General features: G+C 39.9%; 2 protein-coding genes and 1 long non-coding RNA gene across 4 annotated transcripts; 1 reads left to right on the top strand and 2 right to left on the bottom strand.

The window, feature by feature from the left end:
* Positions 1-1,918: 1,918 nt before the first annotated feature.
* On the bottom strand, positions 1,919-7,345 carry LOC119075167. The gene is made up of 4 exons (XM_037181560.1): positions 7,301-7,345; positions 6,264-6,378; positions 5,852-6,187; positions 1,919-4,029 (listed from the first exon to the last, which is right to left on the bottom strand). Exons 2-4 carry the CDS (start codon positions 6,316-6,318, stop codon positions 2,111-2,113), a joined length of 2,310 nt encoding a protein of 769 aa, XP_037037455.1. The 5' UTR covers positions 6,319-6,378; positions 7,301-7,345; the 3' UTR covers positions 1,919-2,110.
* A 5,641-nt stretch (positions 7,346-12,986) lies between these two features.
* Positions 12,987-17,735, bottom strand: LOC119075177. Its single transcript, XR_005087322.1, has 3 exons — positions 17,724-17,735; positions 17,591-17,594; positions 12,987-13,063 (listed from the first exon to the last, which is right to left on the bottom strand). It is a non-coding gene; the product is annotated as an uncharacterized LOC119075177 (long non-coding RNA).
* On the top strand, positions 13,804-18,559 carry LOC119075168 (CAP-Gly domain-containing linker protein 1-like). 2 transcript variants are annotated; one of them, XM_037181561.1, is made up of 6 exons: positions 13,805-14,459; positions 14,529-14,600; positions 15,443-15,532; positions 15,599-16,590; positions 17,884-18,135; positions 18,196-18,559. In XM_037181561.1, exons 1-6 carry the CDS (start codon positions 13,901-13,903, stop codon positions 18,490-18,492), a joined length of 2,262 nt encoding a protein of 753 aa, XP_037037456.1. In that variant the 5' UTR covers positions 13,805-13,900; the 3' UTR covers positions 18,493-18,559. The 2 variants fall into 2 exon arrangements, with proteins under 2 accessions (XP_037037457.1, XP_037037456.1); XM_037181562.1 differs by lacking the exon at positions 15,443-15,532 and having other exon boundaries at positions 13,804-14,459.
* The last annotated feature ends 3,037 nt before the right edge of the window (positions 18,560-21,596 follow it).

Here is a 21,596-nt window from a genome sequence, read left to right as displayed (position 1 = left end):
TGTTTCAACGTAACTAAACAACATTAAACTCTTCGCATCTCCGTTCCGCATCCTCAAAGTGATTTCTATCAAAACCTTACTTGTGTAATCGATAGGGAATGCAGTAACGGACTGTTTTTTTTGAATACCAGGATTCGGTACTGCGAAGTTCTGGTACCGGTACCGGTATTTTCGGTAATGTGAAATACAACGAAAAAAATGGATTCCTGGTCCAATATTCTAGTAAAATTTGAGTTTTTCTCACTACTTATTTAAACTGCTACAAGTGTCTTACAAGACTTAAGTAAGATCAGAAACTTGTCCCTAGCAAATTGGTTTAGTTTCGGTATTGTGAAACATTACGATTGTCAACATTGTCTTGCCGGAGATCTTTTCCAATTGTAAATAAGTTCTTGTTGTTTGTATTGCATTGATGCTTCACAGCCACTTTGTTTCATCAAGAAACAAATTGGCTGCATAGGCCCCTGAAGGCCGCACACTCTGAACACATCAGATCACCCTTAAGAATTTTCTAATTTGAACCAATTTTCGGATGATATGATCTCATTTCTTGGAAAGCTCATCTGATCTGGAAGCAATCAGATCAGGCTTGAAATTTATATTTTTAAGATTTTGTTGGATTGATCTGACCTGAAATGATCTGGTTGATTTGGTGATTTTGCAACTATTTTTTTGCCAGACTGGCTCATAAAAGCCCTTCGGTCGTAGTTTGAAGAAATTTTTGTAAAGGTCCTTGGTTACACTTTTTCCATATAAAAATCAAAAGGCGCGATCGCCCGACAGCGCATAGGGCCGGTCTGGCACTGCCATCAAATTAGATAAGATCATATGATGCAAACGCTTAATCAGATAGCTTCAGATCAGATCACATCAAAAACTATACAAATCAGTTCAAAATAACAAAATTCAGATTCAAATCGAATCATATATCCAAATTTTTGGTTTTGATCGACCTGTTTCGAGCCCTAGCTACACGCATCAATCGAAATTTACCTAAATTTTAATTTTCGATACTAGTCCCGGTATTTTGTAATAAGAACCGGGATTCGGTAATGATACTTCCCAGTACTTGTACCGTAACCGGAATCGGGACTGCATTCCATAGTAGGGAAGGGAATACCGGACCACTTTAGAGAAACCGGTTTTCGGTAATACCGGACACCCTAATACCGGTATCCCGGTTCTAATACCGAAACGTTTTTGCATCAAATTTTGAAGGAATTAACATATACAAATTCTATAAAACATCTAAGAGAAACGATTCAGACTAGAGACACACACGTATGTATCACTTATACAATGCTATAAAAATAGCTCAGAGCTCTCCAGAAGCACCTCTTTCTAGAAGGGCCCTCCTCAATTTCACCATCGACCTCACCTTCACTCATTGCTTTATCGACCTGCTGTTCCGATTTTTTTTTGATTTTTTTTGATAGCTTCGTCCATTTTGTTACATGACTCAAAGGAAAGTGAATTTTTTAGAATGAAAGTCACACAGCATATTCAGCTTTTTCCATTAATTTCCATTTCCACTTTAGAATAATGGAATCTGGCTTTAAACTGTCGTTATATCAAAGTTAATCCGTCAATATATTTCAGTTTTGTAGAATCAATTCAAATCATGCTAGTGTGTAAGGTACAGATCAGAATACCACAATTCAGTTTTCTTTACATCAGTTATCAGATTAAACTGATCTGTGGGATAGACTTCGGACGGGGATTTCAATATTGCTGCAAGCAATTTCAATAGGAGATAATACGGAGTACGGAGTACGGGTATCCGTGGCCATGAAGAGGTGTTGGCCACGAAAAAGTGTTGGTATGTTAAGTGATACCAAGACGCTTCTAAGTGGCTGGCAGAGGTTTCTAAGTGACTGGCAGATGCCTGTAAGTAGACGACAGACACTTTTTATTGCCTGGCAGAAACTTGTAAGTGATAGGCAGACACTTCTAAGTTTTATTTACGGAATTTAATTATTCAATTACAAGGCGTACATGCACATGATTTTTATTCAAATTTTTCGGATTGTTCTTCCATGAAGATTATATTTCACAATTTTTCTTTTTCTTCTGCCAACAGTTGATTCGGTTCAGTTTTGGTTGAGGTAGTCTAGATTCGAATTTCTTTGCGTTTTGACATCAGCTTGGCAGTTTTGGTCTGGGATCGATTAATTACTTGCTTTCCGCCCGTTTTCCCTGGCTTAGTTCCGGTTTGTGAGACTTTATTGCTATTTCGTTTTTTCTCCTTTGTTCGCTCTTCGCCCCTTGTTCGTTTTGGCGCTGACAACTGTCGCTTCCGGTTCGTTGCAGCTGTACCGACTCTGCTATTTTTACGATTCGATTTGGCAGTGATTGTTGGGATGCCTTGTTGCTTTGCTCGTTTTTTGCTAGCTTTGACAGTAACGACATCAGCTTCGTCATCGGAAAATTCGTCTGAGCTTTCGTCCCACTCTTCGTCGGAGCTGCACTCATCCGACAGATCGACAATCGGCTTCGGCTTATGATTTTGCTCAGCACCGGCTTGTGAAATGTTCCCAATAGTTGTGATTATGCGATAGCCTTGAGCAGCTTCCAAGTAATTAGTCATTTGTGTTACTTGACGATCGAGGGTGTTATGGCGGTAGATGTCACGATGTATTTGGTCATCGTGTCCCATATAAGCCGCTACGTTAGTGACATCCCGGTCACAAAGGTTCAGCGTTCCGCAGAAGCTGGCCATATGTTTTCTGATTTTAGTTCCTCTCAGACTACTAGGATTTTGGGCGCCGCACAAATTAGAAAAGGTCCGCAGAGCAGTCCCGGCGCTGACAGTCTTTATAGTTTTTGTTTTCGACGGAAGAGCGAATACGAACTCGTTCCGGTTTGTAATGCCAACGTTTTCCCGGTGATGGAGCAGGAGATCTAAGCATTCATCATGCGAATGTTTCAGCAACACGGGAACTGGTCTGTTAAGTTTTCCTCGAATCATCATACGGCTCTTGATCAACTTCTTCACGTCTTCAGGTATTTTGTGGCAGTTGTTTGCATCTTCTATCATTTCCCGTCTGCGGAAGTCCACACATTCCATGTTCTGCATTTCTCCGACTCTTCTGCGATTGAACACGAGGATCGATACGATGGTCAGTTCAGCTAAACATAGCCATTTTTGATAAGAGAATTCCTTACAAAGGTCGTCGAAACACTTATCTCTCTCACAATCCAGGAATGATGCCAGTTTGTGTATGTCTTCCGTTGAGGGGATATTTTCGTTTCTTTGACGCCGTGCCTTGGCTTGCTGGACGGAAACAATTTTGTTGATTTTTGCTCGTGCGTCTTTTTGAAAAACCTTCAAAAAACGTTCCGTATTCCTCTCTTTCACTTCATCATCTAATTTCATACTTTCGATGATGAGTTGATCGCCGATTGCGTTGATCAACGTGACCAACGTTGAAGCAGTGCCAGGACTTTTGAATTTCTTCGACGTGAAGTCAAAACCTGCTACTTTACGTATAGCATCGATCACTGTGTTGCAACGCTTGACGTGATAAAGAGTTGAGAATTCGCTGATTTCTGAAGAGCTCGACATAGCAGCGACCAACAATTTACCGGCTTTTCGTAGACTTGTACGGATCAATTGCTGTTGATAATGCGCTGAGTAATTGTCACACATGTCGTTGCCGAAGGCAATTATCAGCCAGTCGAAACGGATCCGTCGAACAGTTTCATTTTGACGCATTTTCGGGAAAACAATTTCACGCAAGTCATCGCAGGCGTCGACATGACATCTTCCTTCCAGCGCAAGACCGAGTTCCTTCGCCACGTTCTCGCCCTTCATTGTATTGTGTGTGCAATTGTTGAAATGTCGAGTGAGGTGCACATATGCACCGAGACAGTTTACACACGTTGTAAAATCACCTGCTTCTCTTGGGCGATTCGGATTGGTACGTCGACACGTATCTAGTTCGCCCTTGTTTAGGGCTTCAACTTCATTGGACTCGAACTGGCCCTTTTTTCTTATTTTGTCGATTATTTGTCTGCGTTTCTCCGAGCCTAGAATGATAGAAAAAAATCATGATGAGTATTATATCCTGATGATGTATTCGTATAACACATGTTAGATGGGTATTAAATAAAATGTGGGCACCTCCTTCGGGATTTCTTTTGGTAGTGAACGGTGAAGGCAATCGGTTAGTGGCAAACAGCGGTCTCACTATTGCGCCATTTGAAGGATGGCTTCGAACAGAATCTTTAATACCTCGACGCCAGAAACGCTTCGAAACATCTGACTACATAGTTTGGTAGAGCTTTCGATCACATTTCATTTTTACCTCTTCATCGACCTTCCGTCGTCTACGCGAAAAAAAGCCGAAACGTTTTGAAAATATAAGGTTTGAGCTTCAGCGGCACAAACGACTTTTCAGAAACTAATCATACATCGAAGCCTATTGCTATAATCAAGGCCTATTGCTGAAAGCCCGAACGGATCAATGGCGAGGCCGGTGTTGGTTACCAATTGATAGACGCAAGCTTCCGCCAAGGGGGTAATCACTAGTAAATCAGTAAATCAAGTAAATCACGGTAAATCACAAAAAATTTTGAAAAATTTTTGAAAAATTTTTAATTGTCACTGGATTACATTTCGAAGTATCGTGGCCGTAAACATATAGGATAAATTTCATGAACTAATACAAATTGAAGTAAATAGATTCAAATTTAGTAGAAACTTCATTTTTGATTTACTTGATTTACTGTGATTTACCGTGATTTACCGTGATTTACTGAGCTAGTAAATCAGTGATTACCCCTCGGCTTCCGCTACCAATGTACCAGAAAAACCGAATTGAACTGCTCATATTATTTAATACCCATTGGAGCCTATCGTGAACCAAATACATGTTCGTTCACTTTACTCATAGATGAAGTAAAATTGCGGAAGGTATAAATAGCTTTCCTTGAAGTGTGCCTCTTCAAAAGAGAGTAGCATCTCCCAAAATCACATGTATGGGGTCGTTTAAACAGTGCGCAAACAGTCGTAAAGTGGGGATTTTTGAGCCCGTCCTCACTCTTGCACGCACTTACACGTTTCTGAAAACCCCCTATATAAAGTGCGGATGAATTTTGGTTTCTGAAATTTTGAAAATGAACGAATGTCGAAAATGTCAACTTTTTCACTTACTGAGCACACGCCCGAATACGTTTGTCATTTCACTAAATTTTGTATTTTATATTTTGCGAGGATCGCGAGAAAAGTGGAATATACTGGTTAGATGTCGCGAAAGTAATTCATTTCAAAAAACAAATTTTATTATAAGAGTCGAACTCGCGAGTGTGTATTGCAACGAATGGATTTCATAATTTGGATTTCGTACTCTTCTATTCAAGTTATCAAGCATGAAACAAAATGCGAGAAAGTTTAGAATGGTACAGGGCGCTGAGTAGAAAAACTCTGTACAAGTATACGTGTTGTTGACGGTGAAAATGAGATTTTTTGTTAACTATTCCTAAACCGATAAGATAATCGAAAGATGACTTTAAAGAAATGAAGTATTGGTGTTCGATGAGAAAATTGGGCTAGGAGTCAGTCATTCTTGGTAAGAAGACTCCTTATAAACGTTTCGCATTATCGACTAAACTTAATACAATATCGAATGAAGGAAAAATAAATATTTGGTAGAAAGAGTGCGGAAGCTTTTTGGAAACTCCCCCCTTCTCACCGCACACTTTTGCACGATTTTCAAAAGCCTCCCTCGCCCCTGAGTATTATTGATGACAAGAACGATGAGTTTTCACCGGTTCTGATAGAGCGAAATCATACGCATATTATCGGGTAGTGATGTGTTGTAGTGACCATAATTTTGTGAACAAAACTTACCGGGAGGAGCTTCACGGAATTTTTGCACGTCCTTCTCATTTTTATGGGCAACTTGCAGCTGTGGCACTAACTTTGCATAGCGTTTGTAGCAGTACATGCAACAATACGTCTTTGTTTTTTCGTCAGAAGTGGGAACCCTCATTTTGCTGTTGTCACAACCTTTGCGAGGTTTGACATAAAAACTGCTTTCAACAGTTTGGTTTTTTGGCGTTTGTGAAACATTTGTGTTTTCTTGAACATCTGACAGGTCATCCAACGATGTCACATCTACGAAAGCCGGTTCGTCATCCTGTTCTGTGACGTTAACGATAAGTTCCGTTGCTTCGTCACTCGGCCCTATAAATGAATGAATTTTTGACCATAAACTAATATGTACAGTACAGCTATGATAGTTGATAGTTGTCGTGCATACCCGGAGTGCAAGTTAGATAGTCAGTTTCTCCGATGAACTGATATTCTTCCGTCATTCTGGCATCATCGATGTATCCGGTTGGTGAAACTGTATTGTAGGTATACGCACCACATTCCTTGAAAATGAAAAAGAGAATTGTTCAGGAAATTCATAAATTCTCAAAAAGTAAAACTTTTTCCTCAAAGTGGCTTTTATCGACAACATTATATTGCTTTCAAAGAACCTAGCAGGGTAATAGAGGTTTTTACACGTCAAATAGAGTAGTTTTTTTGATACCAATAATACCATTAGCAGCCTTAATGGTAATTTTGCAATGACATTATGAAAAAAAAGGTATGGAAATATTCGTATACTTCGATTAAAGTACTTCTTCATTTTTTTCTATTACCCTGCTAGGTGCTTTGTTGCTTTGCATTAGAGCGGTTTTTGTTTATTAAATTTCGAAACCTATGGGGCTATTCATAAATAATTTGCTAAGGCTTCCCAAGTCAGAAGAAACTAAAGTGAATGTTCTGATTGTTCCGTCCACGTAGTAGCATCTTTCAATTCAACAGTGTTCAGTAGGTACACTGTACCACAGAATATGTTATCCATCTATCACATTAAAATCATTACGACCTATACGTCCATCTTTATTTTCCGTTTACTAACTAAGCCCACTCATTTGGCATAGTTGTTTCACTTTCTTATCTATGACGAAAAGTCAAATGTTTCAGTGTGCTATCAAAATCTCATCGTTATCTAATACCTACGAAATTGAATCTTACACATTAAAGATGTTACCACGTCACATTACATCGTACGTGCGGCGGGATAGCCAGAAAAGAATGTCGTGAAAATAATCTAAAAAGCCCAAAAGAGTAATCTACGCGACACCCTAAAATGTTACGTCATATTTCCAGTCTGATCGTTCCTACGCCTGATCTGATTGTTTTCAGATCAGGTCGGAGATCAGATATGATATCGGAGTTTCTCATGATTAATAAACATTGTATACAAACCGAATTATACAGCCGCAAAAAAAACATTATACTCACATTATGGTCCTCGAACAAAATACTCAAATAATTGACTGTATCATGCGAATCCTGCAACGAGAAATCAGTTAGTGTTGAAATTTAATACTTCGTAGTTGCAGAAGATTTGGAATGACAGTTTGAATTTTTCGTTCACTATATAATACTTAGTTAAATTCAGGAAGACAAAGACGAATACTGTTGTTTTCTGATTTGGGATTTGTTATTTACATATCTAGTAATATCAAGATGAGCAGTTTTGCTCTTGTCTTTGGCATTTCGTTTATGTTAGTTTTATAACGAAGTAAAACACTTACTATTTCGTTGGTTATCTATCATTAAAAGAAAACATTTTGCTTATTGTGATTTCATTGGCCTCCAAAATGTGTACATGCTAGAAGCAGTGCACTGCAGTGGTATGGTTTATTATAAACCCGTTTCACGTTTATTATAGTTAAGTTTGAATGAGCGTGTTTGCTCGAGTCGAAGGCGAAGTAACAAATATAGACAAGGTGTACAAATTGGCATCTCATTTAGGGTTTTTATTGTGTGGTTGCAATATTTTACATACATAACATTCCAGTCTAAACTTCCAAATACTCTGTTAAGTTTTTTCGGTTTTCGAAGGTTATTTGTATTGTCTGAGATCGATGAACGCAGCTCATTGGAATTTTCAGTACAATTTTATTAATCAGCTTTATTTACATGAAAGAAATGATAGTTTACATGTAAATGTGAGAGCGACAAGCGAAAAAGCCTCAAATCAAATAAATTAATATTTAAATTTCCCTCATTCTTGACACGTCACAAAAGAAGAAATCAACAAAGTGCAAAGTTTGCGGCTCACGTGAATAATTTTTTGTGTCATGCGTCTTCGGTTCATAACTGCCTCGGCATTACAGTCAGGCGTGTAGTCGGTAAACAACAAGAATTTTTCTATTGTTATTAAACGCTCGACATTTGATTCTCCATATATCGATATCAGCTTTCAGTAGTTAAAATCGTATTCAGTGATTCATGGAAGTTTTTTTTTGTGACTCGTTTGGTGACAAAAAATAATTCGACATTCACCGATGGTCGGAACAGAGAAGGTAAATTTCAGCATAATTTTCGGGGTGAAAATTTGGACATTGAATGTTTTTGTCGAACAGCAATAACATCGTCGGATGAGCAAAGCTTTTGTGCCACCAACATCAAAAGTTTTATTGTGAAATTTTTTTGTAAATACTTTCACAATCAAACTCCTTACGATGGTTGTGAATTTTAATCATTCGATTGATTTTCTTAGAATGTGTACGTTTGACCAAGGTTTCTACATTTTTTAAGATTAAACAATTTTTGGCATGAGAAGAAGTCATTAATCCGAACAAAACTTGTGTTGAACAGTCTGACCAGGTTCCGTTATAATATTTTTTATCTACCTAGGTGAAATAATAGCAGTGAAAAAGTGCTATTATTTCGCTGTCGGTAGATAAAATAGCGTATTCACCTCTGTCCAAATGTTTATTTAGACACTTGGGGTTATACCATTCGCCTTCGGCTCATGCAATAACTCCCCAAGTGTCTAAATAAACATGTGGACAGATGTGAATAATCTACTATTAAATACCCGTACAAACACATTTAAATAGTCGAAATATACTGTCCATTGTTATTAGGAACAAAAATTGTGTTATTTCCCTTGATTTCGATTAACGGTACCCCAGACAATAATAATATTATAATATGTTTGTTCCAAGTAACTGTAAACACGAACTTTGGCAACCCGAACAACGACAATTTCATCCACAGCAACGTCGTTTACGTGATATTTCATACAAATCGAGCAACGTCGCCAACGTGATTTACACAGAGATATTATTGAGGTTATGGTTCTATGGATGAAATTTGACAATTCATATGGCATTGGAACAAAAAACTTAGGAGTTTCGGACTAATTAAACCAGAATCGTATAAGTAAGAGTCAAAATAGTTTCGACGGATCCTGGGTAACTTCTACTAAAACCGTTTTCATAGGGTCGCAAAGGCGCCCATATACCGAAGGCGCCGGTGTTTTCAATTAACTTTGATTTGCGGCACAAATAATATTTTAGAGTTCATATACCAAAAACTCAGAAAGAGAAGCTTCATCAACTCATGTGTACCAAAATATCGAAATATTTGAAGAGATATACTGATTAGTAGGTTAATAAATATTTGGTTTGCGAGGAAGAAAGACGAACAATTATTGTGAAGACCACGTGGTACATTCGGATACATCAGATGGTTACCAGTGAAACTATTTCTCTGATAGCGACAAATTTAGTCTGAATCTATTTTATTTTGAAGCATTAAAAACTACTTACTTTGTTCAAAATCAGTTGCAACTGTCTCTCATCGAAATTTTTTTCATATGGTAATTGGACACCCATTACGTGACTATTTCTGAATGTCTCGGTCGGTTCCGAATCCACCATCACCTACAGAAAAGTTCGTCAAATATATAAGCAATTTGAATTTGAAAAGTATCTTCAATTAAACGATGAAGAAGAAGAATCTCTGCTAGTAATAGTCATACATTTCAACATATCACTAGCATGTGCTTTGGATTTTTTTACCACTAAAGTATCCGAGATGTAGTGACTTTGTATGAAATTGTTGTTGCGAAAGTATTTATGACGATTATTGCGATATCTGAAATTCGTCTACGCACATGTCGGCGGTGCTATGATTTCGAAAAAATTTGCAACAATAACAGCCTTGAAGCCAATTATACACTTAACGTTTATAATGTGGTGCAAATATCAAATTCTAAAAGGTTCCAGGTGACGATAAAATTGAACCATTGCCGAAACAGGAGCGGTAAACGCATTTTATCTTATATAAGCTATGTAAGGTGCGCTTATTTCGACAGCTCGTCTGAGCTGATTTCTAAGTACAAATACAATCGACCCTTTCGATGAATGTTTTGTTTTGTGCAATTTCCAAACGAAATTTGTAAATATTGAATAATGCCTAGAGTCTCATCATATGTGTTTGGGGCCATTCGAATAGTGCGCAAGTTAAAAATGACGATTTTTAGACAATCCCACCCCCTTGCACGCGAGAATACAGTGAAAAAAATTTCGAAATGTATGAAGCGTACGCTTCGGTCCGACTCGCCCAAGACAGTAGTGTGCGTACTATTTGAACGACCCTACAGGTAATAAATTCCACTTACATCTTCAACAGTGTCGGTTCGGACTTCCGGTGTTAACTGCCAATTATTTCGGTTTTTAGTGTTCGGTTGAAAAGTCGTTCTATTAGATTCATAGGTGACATGGCTGGCTGCTATTGCAAGTTTTGCATTGTTGATTGCCTGGAAGGTGGACTGTGTCAATTAATAAAAAAATTACCAAATTAAAACAGCGTTGCAATATTTGTAACATTTGAATTTGCTTATTTATCGTTTCACATTAAAAATAACGTTTAGACTGACGGTCTTATTTTTAGATGTTTATATCATCAATTAGAACTAAAGCGTTCCGTATTCCAAAAAAAATTTGAAAAACTTTCTTCTCGAAATATCTGGATATAATCTGGTAATGTTGGTCAGATGACCCATAAAAGAAGATTCCACTTACATTATAGCCATCACAGTTGCTGCGGTTTGCTTCAAAATCAAAAGTTGGTACAGGCGGCGTCAATAGCAGATGTTCATCTGCCAAATTTTTTCTTCTAATCAGGTTGCTCGAATCCTGTTGGGAGTATGGAAACCAAAGCTCAAAAACAAAATATTTGAACAAAAGGTAATTCAAATTCAGTTATCTGGCGAGACATTTATTTTCACCGTTCAGAGCTGTTAAGAGTGAATTTGCGGATTTTTTCAACCAATTTGATAGAAGGAGGGGGAATATGCAATTTATTGGATCTCTGATATTTACAAGTTTTGCATCAATTGATGACGTTCCAAAAACTTTCTGATATCCTTTCCTGATATTTCCTGATATATTTTTGGCATAAGTTCTACATATCTGGGTCTGGTGGTCGTTGCTGGTTTGATGGTGGATTCATGTCTTTGCGTTGCTTAAAGAGTTAGTCCACCTAACGGTAATTTATGTACAACTTATATCGAAAAGCCGTTTGCACTCCCTAGCTCAGAAACATGAAAAATGCAATATTTTCTACTGTTACAGAAATATACGAACGTTAAATTTTCTTAAATTCTCGGTAACCTATTGTTCCAATTGTAAATTCGTAAATTCACTCTTAAATATACAGCGGATTTGCAAACAAAGTATCGAATTCGACAATGTCCATCGGATTTTAAGCACCATATTACTTACATCATGACAGGCAGCGTCGTTACCGTGAATGACTACGCTATCGAAAACTGGCACTGGCGCCATGGGTACTGCCAGATTCCTTCTATTTACCAAGAGGCTTGAATCCTGTTGAAAATTGAAAGGTAATTGAAACTCAGAATTCTCGTAGGCAGAATCTTTTTCGAAAGTTTTGGAATATGGAATGCTTCTGTAGGTATAATTGGGAAGTGTCCAATTCGACTTGTTGGAAGCCCAATAGTAAACCTATAAGACCTCTCTTTGTACGGGTACAAAAACTAAGAATTTAATTCTGGTCTACAAACAAAACAAAACTCACATTTGAATGGCCATCGACATTGCCACCGCCTCCAACCCAAGCCGATGTAACCAGTTGGTCGTTTTCACGGCGTTTTGTAGGTAATTGTTGTCCGCCGAAATTCTCCAGCGCGGTTAAATTTTCCTTTTCAAACTTGAATTCCGGCAAGTTATTGTAGTAATTTTCCTGAATTAACTTTTCACAACTTTGATTATTGTTGGGAACAGGACCTAAAATATTTGGTATTGACTTACTTTAGCCTTTTTCGAGACACCAGCCAATTTCGCTAGCAATATTTCTGCTTTTTTTAATTGATTTTCTACTTCCATAATTAATAGAAATACAAAATGTGGTGGCTGCAACTATTGATAATCAAGTTTTGCTTGGCAATGCTTACTAAGTTTCGATCAGCAATATATACACACAATACACACACATTCACTGTAACCGCATGTGGCGTTTATCGCGTATATCGCTGACGTATCCTAGTAGATGCCGTTGACTTTCGAAAAATGAAATTGTATACTAAAGTTATGTATTGAAGTTAGAGAAAATAAGAGCGCCATTATTTCTATAAGTGCTGAATTCTTTTGATCAGTGAATATCACTTTGTCGTCGTTTAATGATTGACGCCATATATGCTGAAAATTATAATCAAAAACTGATAAATCTGAACAAGCGGAATGTTCAATAACAAAGTTGGCAAAGCCACTCTGGCCATACTGGAGGGTCAAGCGAGGTTCGAAACGGGCTATTTAAGAGTTTTATACATTCAGAGACTCAAATGCTCTATCTTATCTACACGAGAGAAAAAAATGAAATCTTATTTGCAAGTGTAAAATTACATTGTAGTCACATGTCAGCAAATTTCGTAAAGTTGAATATGGCGCTAGTTGTACTGTACTTTTCGAAATGTCCGCACTCAGCTAATTTGTGAAAATTTGTGAGGGCGCTAGTTGAAAATCTCAAGGCTGTAAACTTTGGGGAAGTCACGCAGACCGTCATTTTATTAGATACGCGGGAACACACCATGATGATTTTACATACAAAAAAATTAATTACATCATCACGGCGATGACAATCATCACAATAGGTGTCGTTTTGTGTGAAATCCGCCATGTTATCATCAAGTGTGGTGTGTCACCCGCGTATCTGTATCTGCGTGACCTCCCCAAAGTTTACAGCCTAGGAAAATCTGCTATTTTTTATCATATTTTTGTCAGTATTTAGCATGTGTGACGCAAGTCGGCCATACAAATTTCAACAATTTCAACAGTTCTTTGCACACGCATCATCCTCCGCTTCTTACCCTTCCTATACTCTGGTTTTCTCGTGTTTTCTTTGTTTAAGTCTTATTACTTGCGGATTTTTTTTTAAATTTCCAGTTCTGGCCTGAATTGAACTTATCTTACCCTCGAGGTTTTGTGTATGTGCCGAAGATGCAACGCTAAAACAGTCGATTTCCCAACGAAACGGCGGATTTAAGCAAGGTTCTGAAAGAACTTTGGATTTAAGTACTTTGTGTGCTGTAGTGCGCATAAAATTTTGCGCATATGATGAGTTGTCAACTTCGGCTTCGCCTCGGGTCGACATATCTACTGCGCATCTATTTCCAATTAGGCACAAGTTAGCAAAATAGATCTTATAGGGAATAGTCACATGACTTGACTACTTGATTTTAAATTATTTTAGTGTTGTTTTGCGAAGACATTCAACGTGTTAGTTCTTCCCTTGAATGCGACAGCGAATAAAATAAGCTATGTCGGACGCTGGAAGTAAATCATCAATTCGTGAAAATTTGATTATTTAGAGCTAGATTTGTGCTTTAGTTTCCGAAGTTAATTCAAGCTATTTTGCGAATTTGCACTCTTGCAACGACAAAATATTTTAATGAACATATGGTACGCAAAGTCGGTGCCAAAATAGTTTCCGAACGAACAAAAAAATCGTAGCGGAACAAGGCGTCATTCGTTGCGTAATATTTATCATAAACATATCGCGCTTCAAGCAAAACCGACAGCAATGAATATCCCGATCAAAATTTTATTGCCGATGTGCGATGCAAAATATGACGTATTTGTGAGTCTCATTACCAATCTGATTGGAAGGGTGAAACTGGACGAGCATCCCGAAGACAACGCACTAAAGGTGGGATTGAAAGGCGAAAAATTCGCTGTTGAGCTGGCAGATTTAACGGACGCGTGGTTCGAAAGCAGCTCGATTGTTCAACGAATCCGTCGAAACAATCTACTTGGTTACTGGTCGATTGCGCATTTTCCGGTCGTAGGAAAAAAATTTTTCGGGTTAAAATGGGAACCACCCCAGAGAGAAGAATTAGAAATTGTTGGCAGCGAGGAAAAGATGTGTGCTGAAGAAATCGATGATTTTGTGTCGAAAAAGCTCAAACTTCGTTTGATTGAGCTAAGCGTGAGCCAAAGTACTCTACAGAAGCTGAGACTTTTCGTCGTCGACATACCTGCTGACGCTGGAAAGAGAAACCAATCGTCGATTCCACCAGGAATGATGTCCTATGAAATCGACGATCATCGTGCCGGCGATTTTTGGCAGCTAATCAAGCTCGGTAATATTGTTTGACAATGTACACAAATTGCACACACACGAATACTTATTTATGCTCCTATCTTCTAAGGTTTACCGAAGATGTCAGGACCACAACGACAATCGAAACGTGAAATCGAAAGTAGTGTTAGTCCAAGCATGGGTAAGTACTTATTATCTTGTCGGTTGGTAGTCCATAGACATCCTCATCTACTTACATCGGTTCTTTCAAAAAACTCGAGAAACAAAATATCAAAATTCATTTTTCTTATAATTCGCGAGTGTTATATGCCACCATACCATTTCGACCTGTTACTTTAATGAATAGAAAAATATCTTCGGAATTCTAGCTCAATATATTCAAGACATCATTTCAGTACAGTATGAGCCTATAACACTTTTGCCTGAGTTGACGTATGTGCTTCAGGTGTAGCCCGGTTGACCACTGAGCCAGCCCGGGACAGCTTGCCGATTAAGTTGTATCTCAATCATCAAAATATTACATACAATGTTCTGGGATCGATCGGAGGTTACACCAACTGAACGCATGTATTCCGCGACCATCAGGAACGTAGAAATCAGCAAAATAAGCTCTTGCTGATACAGATAATTGAAGCATTAGAGGTGTCTATGGTTTCAATTTCGATACGACCGTCGTCGTCAAACCTTTCAGTTATTCGAGTAGTGCTTATAAGTGTGTTGAATAACCTTTTTGGACATACGAAATTATGTGTGTTCCGTAGTCCCAATGTGTCAACCGATTCGCAAGAACCATTACAGCCCAACCCACACGAAAGTTTATCCTAGCTCACTATTATGCCCTCTGCGAAAATAGTTCATTTCTTATGTAGTATTTTCGGTTAATTTTTCCACCTAGTTAAGTGTATTTGAGCCACGCCTTCGGCTCGCATGTACATCTGATATAATCTACTACTGTTTCTTCGATTTATACTGTCTGGATTTTTCAGTGATTTCACCAGTCGTTTTCATATTATCTGCTTTTAGGTCCCAAGCCTGCGAAAAGGATAGTTCTTGATGTCGGTGTCTCGACTGATTTCATTTCCACAGCCGGCGACGGTGATACTGGCAATTCCGGTCAGTGACATTACTAGAAAGATTTTTCTGAATTCAATTAGGTGTTAACAAGCTCCATATTCACAGATCCCATCCACGCCAGTTTACGGGAAATTCGAGAAGAAATTGGACAATTGAGTGACTTCGTTCGGTCCGCACTGACTACACGTAACTATGAGTCAGTCAGCAGTCAAGACAGCTTGCACGTGATTGTTCTAAGCCAAAAAGAAGAAATCACTCAATTAAAGGAATCGGCACGAAGTCTTCTTGCTTCCAAAGAAAATCTATCGGCTGATGTGTTAGCTCTAAAAGAGCAAAACAAGCGTCAATCAGAACTCATCAGTGCGCTACAAGTGGGAGTCGAATCAACATCAAAACTGAAAATTCAGGCTGAGCATGATCTGGCAACGAATGTGACAGCAGTTGAAGCGGCGAAAGATACGATTGATTACCACATTGCTGAAAACCGAAAACTTGTTGACGAGTCCTATATATTGAAGCAAGAGGTCGATTCGATGAAACAGAAGATTGCGAAGCTAGAAAGCAAGAATCGGAACGATCTGGCCCAGGCGGAATCGGAAAAGCAGGACATGGTAAAAGAAAATGGAAATTTAAAGGAAATGCTGGTGCAGCTCGAAAGTGGAAGTTCTCGTATGACTTGCGAGGTAAATGACTTGCGATCGTCCACAGTAGCATTGAATGCCGAAAATCAAAGACTGCGGAATGAATTTAATGAAAACCAAATCGCGATTGAAGGAGCTAAGCTCGAGATTGCGTTCCACATTGAAGAAAACCGCAAACTACTCGAAGAGCGCCAGTTTTTCATCGCTGAAATCGATTTGACGAAGCAAAAGGTGGCGAAATTGGAAACGAAAAATCAGGACGAGGTTGCGCTGTTAAAATCGGAAAATATTGACCTTAATCACCGAAATAGAAAGTTAATGGAAGACCTTGAGAAGCTTCGAGTTGAAGCGGATTCCACCGTTGCCGAGCTCAAACGTACATTTGACGAGGTGCACTTGTCGCCCATCGCAAACACAAGAAAATCAGACATGGAGACACAGACGGACATTATCGAGGTTAGTTTATTATCTATTCTCGCATGATTTCAGCACAAATCGTTCCTGACTTTACATCAATGAAACCCGACTGCACAACTCTTATTTCTCTGAGTATTTGTTGCTTCAATACTAATGTCCCTACTCATAATATCATGTCAGCATGGTGATGATGTCTATGCCCACTTCCGATTACATCATCTTATTAAGCGACTGTCTACTCTTTAGTTCAGCATTCTGTATTTTAATTTTTACATTCACAATACAACCAGAGAATAGTCATCGTCGCACTGATAGCCAGAATGGTATAAAAGAACTGATCTCTTCCATTAAACAAGTTTCTGCTCGGGACCATTCATAAATTTCGCACGCAAAAGATTAAGATGATCTTCAGAAATGACACACTGACACACCTACGTTAACCCGAACGGTGGTAGAGAGTGCGTAATTTGAGAATGGCCACTTTGAAACTGTACTTCTCAAATGACATCGCACTTGCTAAAGACTAAAGAATTTACTGAACACTTTGATATTCGATTGAATTAATAATGTTTCTGTCGTTCCTGTCGAATCGCGATAATCTATGCCTAGAAATATTTAAGTGATAAATGATTCTAACGCTGACAGTCAGTTTACCAGAAGATGTTGAGTTTGAAATTGTTCTTTGTAATATTTTTTGTGCAGCACACAAAATTGAAATCCGATAGTATAGATAGCGATATAATCCGGTAGAGTATTGATTCCACACAAAATTTGTTACGCAAATGAAAATCTAGATCTCTCAAGATCGCGTGCCTTGCGGAAATTCATAGAGTGAAAATTTGCGAAACAAATTTTCTTTAGATTCATTCGCAGCAAAGATGAGCGAGCGTATTTAATTCTTGTGTCCGATCGACCCTAAGTACGACGTTCTCCCAGACTTTTAACCACCAGCCATACCCGCTCGGAAAATGGTCTGCGCGTTTAATGCTCGCCTGAAGAAGATTACACCTGCTCGATTCCCGTTTTTTAAGGTATGTACCTTGCTTGTACTGGAAGAGTTCCTATCGTGCGACGTCTTTGATGTTTTTTTTATATAGCAGTTGTTGTAGGTTGTGAATGGGATCGTCTATGCCGAGTAAAACATCCGAAAATTGATTGGTGGATAAGACGACCATAAAATTGGACCTACCGGTGCTCTGAGCTATCGATCACAGGCAATTTTATTCGCAACCCACAACGACTGCTGCAACAGCCTTTTTCCCTTGTAGTTTAGTAAACGAAAACAATGAGTTTACAAGTAGTTCGTGTCCCATAATGTAAATATTTTTCCAGGTTGAAGCTGTGCCAGCTGAAGTCGATGGTGGTGGACCGAATTCCACTGAACGGAACGTTGACGAAATGAGTAAGGGCACACAAAAAAGCTGCATCGCTGACGAAGAAAACGGTACTGGTACCGATCTATTCTGGGACAACACTGTCTCGAAATTCGAAGAGGCATCGATTGAATCGAACGTCTCCGGTGCGGCATCTGTTGGAACGAAAAACCCTGCACAAATTAAAAAGGATCCGTTTAACTCTCAATCAGTAAATCTGAATTCTTTTAGACTTTATGAGCTCTGTTATTACAATCTAAAATAATTTTAGGAGTTCTCAACTGACGATGAAGTCGTTACTACTTTACGTCCGATTCTCCAGAAACTAAAATTCGGTTGGATGACTTTTCAACCGAAGAAAAATGCTAAATTCGTTCCTGGTTTTGTACATCCGCCGGATGCAGATGGAATACCAAGAGCACAAAAAGTCACTGCAAGCGGTTTAGTTGGGGACACGAAAAACACATTTTTCGAGTTTTCGGAAAATATCCCTGCCGATCGGGTGGACAAAGCAGGAGTGTCATCACTAAAAAAGTTGAACGCCCGGTTCAATTTCTCGCTTGTTTAAAACTGTGTCGCATTTAATATTAAAAGAAAACATTTCTCCAGACGTTGTAATTCCGTCATGTTATTTTTACTGTTAAGTGAACTGACATTCATATCACAGCTTCGATCGCAAGTTTCGACTTCAGTGCAACCGCGACAGCTCTTCAGTAGATTCACACTCTCTCCTACTAGCTAAAAATTGTAATAGTCGTTCGTCTATTTAAGTTAACACCAGCGAGTGGGCTGCGCCAGTTAATGAAAACCAACAGCTATTAGTTACAGTCTCACAATCTTACATAAAGTCACGGCGAGTTGATAGAATATTAGGACGCTTATAGACGTATAAGCGTCTTCCAGCCACTTCACACTTCCGCCAGGAACTTACGAGCGTCTGCCAGCCAGTTTAATCTTTCGCCAGGCAATAATAACCGTCTGCCAACCAGTTCAGTCTTTCGCCAGACAATTATAAACGTCTGCCAGGCACTTATGAGCGTCTGCCAGCCAGTTGAACCTTCCACCAGTCACTTACAAGCGTCTTCCAGACAGTTCAATCTTTCGCCAGGCAATTATAAACGTCTGCCATGCCCTTTTAAGCATCTGCCAGACAGTTCAACCTTCCGCCAGGCACTTATAAGCGTCTGCCAACCAGTTCAACCTTCCGCCAGGCACTTATAAGCGTCTTCCAGCCAGTTCAACCTTCCGCCAGGCACTTATAAGCGTCTGCCAGACAGTTCAATCTTTCGCCAAGCAATTATAACGTCTGCCATGCCCTTTTAAGCGTCTGCCAGCCAGTTCAACCTTCCGCCAGGCACTTAAAAGCGTCTGCCAGACAATTCAATCTTTTGCCAGGAAATTATAAGCGTCTGCCAGCCAGTTCAATCTTTCGCCAGACAGTTCAACCTTCCGCCAGGCACTTATAAGCGTCTGCCAACCAGTTCAACCTTCCGCCAGGCACTTATAAGCGTCTGCCAGCCAGTTCAACCTTCCGCCAGGCACTTATAAGCGTCTGCCAGACAGTTCAATCTTTCGCCAAGCAATTATAACGTCTGCCATGCCCTTTTAAGCGTCTGCCAGCCAGTTCAACCTTCCGCCAGGCACTTAAAAGCGTCTGCCAGACAATTCAATCTTTTGCCAGGAAATTATAAGCGTCTGCCAGCCAGTTCAATCTTTCGCCAGCCAGTTCAACCTTCCGCCAGACACTTATAAGCGTCTGCCAGCCAATTCAACCTTCCGCCTGGCACTTTTAAGCGTCTGCCAGCCAATTCAACCTTCCGCCTGGCACTTTTAAGCGTCTGCCAGCCAGTTCAATCTTTCGCCAGGCAATTATAAGCGTCTGCCATGCCCTTTTAAGCGTCTGCCAGCCATTTCAACCTTCCGCCTGGCACTTTTAAGCGTCTGCCAGCCAGTTCAACCTTCCGCCAGGCAATTATAAGCGTCTGCCATGCCCTTTTAAGCATCTGCCAGCCATTTCAACCTTCCGCCTGGCACTTTTAAGCGTCTGCCAGCCAGTTCAACCTTCCGCCAGGCAATTATAAGCGTCTGCCAGCCAGTTCAACCTTCCGCCTGGCACTTTTAAGCGTCTGCCAGCCAGTTCAACCTTCCGCCAGACACTTATAAGCGTCTGCCAGCCATTTCAACCTTCCGCCTGGCACTTTTAAGCGTCTGCCAGCCAGTTCAACCTTCCGCCAGACACTTATAAGCGTCTGCCAGCCATTTCAACCTTCCGCCTGACACTTTTAAGCGTCTGCCAGCCAGTTCAACCTTCCGCCAGGCAATTATAAGCGTCTGCCATGCCCTTTTAAGCGTCTGCCAGTCATTTCAACCTTCCGCCAGGCACTTTTAAACGTCTGCCAGCCAGTTCAATCTTCCGCCAGGCAACTATAAGCGTCTGCCATGCCCTTTTAAGCGTCTGCCAGCCAGTTTAACCTTCCGCCAGACACTTATAAGCGTCTGCCAGCCATTTCAACCTTCCGCCTGGCACTTATAAGCGTCTGCCAGCCAGTTCAATCTTTCGCCAGGCAATTATAAACGTCTGCCAGGCACTTATGAGCGTCTGCCAGCTAGTTCAACCTTCCGCCAGGCACTTATAAACGTCTGCCAGCCAGTTCAACCTTCCACCAGGCACTTATAAGCGTCTGCCAGCCAGTTCAATCTTTCGCCAGGCAATTATAAACGTCTGCCAGGCACTTATGAGCGTCTGCCAGCTAGTTCAACCTTCCGCCAGGCACTTATAAACGTCTGCCAACTAGTTCAACCTTCCGCCAGGCACTTATAAGCGTCCGCCAGCCAGTTCAACCTTCCGCCAGGCACTTATAAGCGTCTGCCAGACAGTTCAATCTTTCGCCAGGAAATTATAAGCGTCTGCCAGCCAGTTCAATCTTTCGCCAGCCAGTTCAATCTTTCGCCAGCCAGTTCAATCTTTCGCCAGCCAGTTCAACCTTCCGCAAGACACTTATAAGCGTCTGCCAGCCATTTCAACCTTCCGCCTGGCACTTTTAAGCGTCTGCCAGCCAGTTCAACCTTCCGCCAGGCACTTATAAGCGTCTGCCAGCCAGTTCAATCTTTCGCCAGGCAATTATAAACGTCTGTCAGGCACTTATAAGCGTCTGCCATCACTCATAAGTTTTTGCCATTCAGAGTACTTTCTACCACACTCTGCCAGGTATTTAATTCCATCAGTTGGTTTAAACGTGAACTGAACTCGAATTTTAATGAGCGCCACTCGCATCTAATTAGTGATTTTGCTGCTGAGTTTTGAGGATGTTCCCAAAATTTCGACAACAAAGCCAATATTCTCAAAATTGTAGTTCAAAAAATGTATCCATTTATACGACTAATGGCGTGGATTGTCGCTGATATTGTTTCCATTCAAAAATCATTCGCTTTTAAGCATATCTGCAACAGTAGCACGGAAGCAATGTCATCGCTACGAAACGATGATCTTTGTTTGGACATCTCCCATCTCTTGTATTTATTAAAAAATTAATTTACAGCCCGAAATGGATATATGATATGAAATATGTTATGTGATTGCCTAGCAATTATGTGGGCAATCGAGGAATCCGCTTTTGACGATTCGGGCTTCATGGATTTCAGCCATTTCAGCTTCGCAAATTCTTGGCACTG

The sequence above is a fragment of the Bradysia coprophila genome, unplaced genomic scaffold (assembly GCF_014529535.1).
Source record: "Bradysia coprophila strain Holo2 unplaced genomic scaffold, BU_Bcop_v1 contig_193, whole genome shotgun sequence".
Classification (NCBI taxonomy): Eukaryota; Metazoa; Arthropoda; class Insecta; order Diptera; family Sciaridae; genus Bradysia; species Bradysia coprophila.
This window is presented reverse-complemented; position numbering and strand designations above follow the sequence as displayed.

Coding starts and splice junctions, on each gene's coding strand:
- LOC119075167 (XM_037181560.1), bottom strand. CDS start 6,318: ATGACGGAAGAATATCAGTTCATCGGAGAAACTGACTATCTAACTTGC. Junction 6,188..6,263: donor CTATCTAACTTGCACTCCGG/GTATGCACGACA, acceptor ATTCATTTATAG/GGCCGAGTGACGAAGCAACG. Junction 4,030..5,851: donor ATTCCGTGAAGCTCCTCCCG/GTAAGTTTTGTT, acceptor CTATCATTCTAG/GCTCGGAGAAACGCAGACAA.
- LOC119075168 (XM_037181561.1), top strand. CDS start 13,901: ATGAATATCCCGATCAAAATTTTATTGCCGATGTGCGATGCAAAATAT. Junction 15,533..15,598: donor CGGTGATACTGGCAATTCCG/GTCAGTGACATT, acceptor CCATATTCACAG/ATCCCATCCACGCCAGTTTA. Junction 18,136..18,195: donor ATCCGTTTAACTCTCAATCA/GTAAATCTGAAT, acceptor AAATAATTTTAG/GAGTTCTCAACTGACGATGA.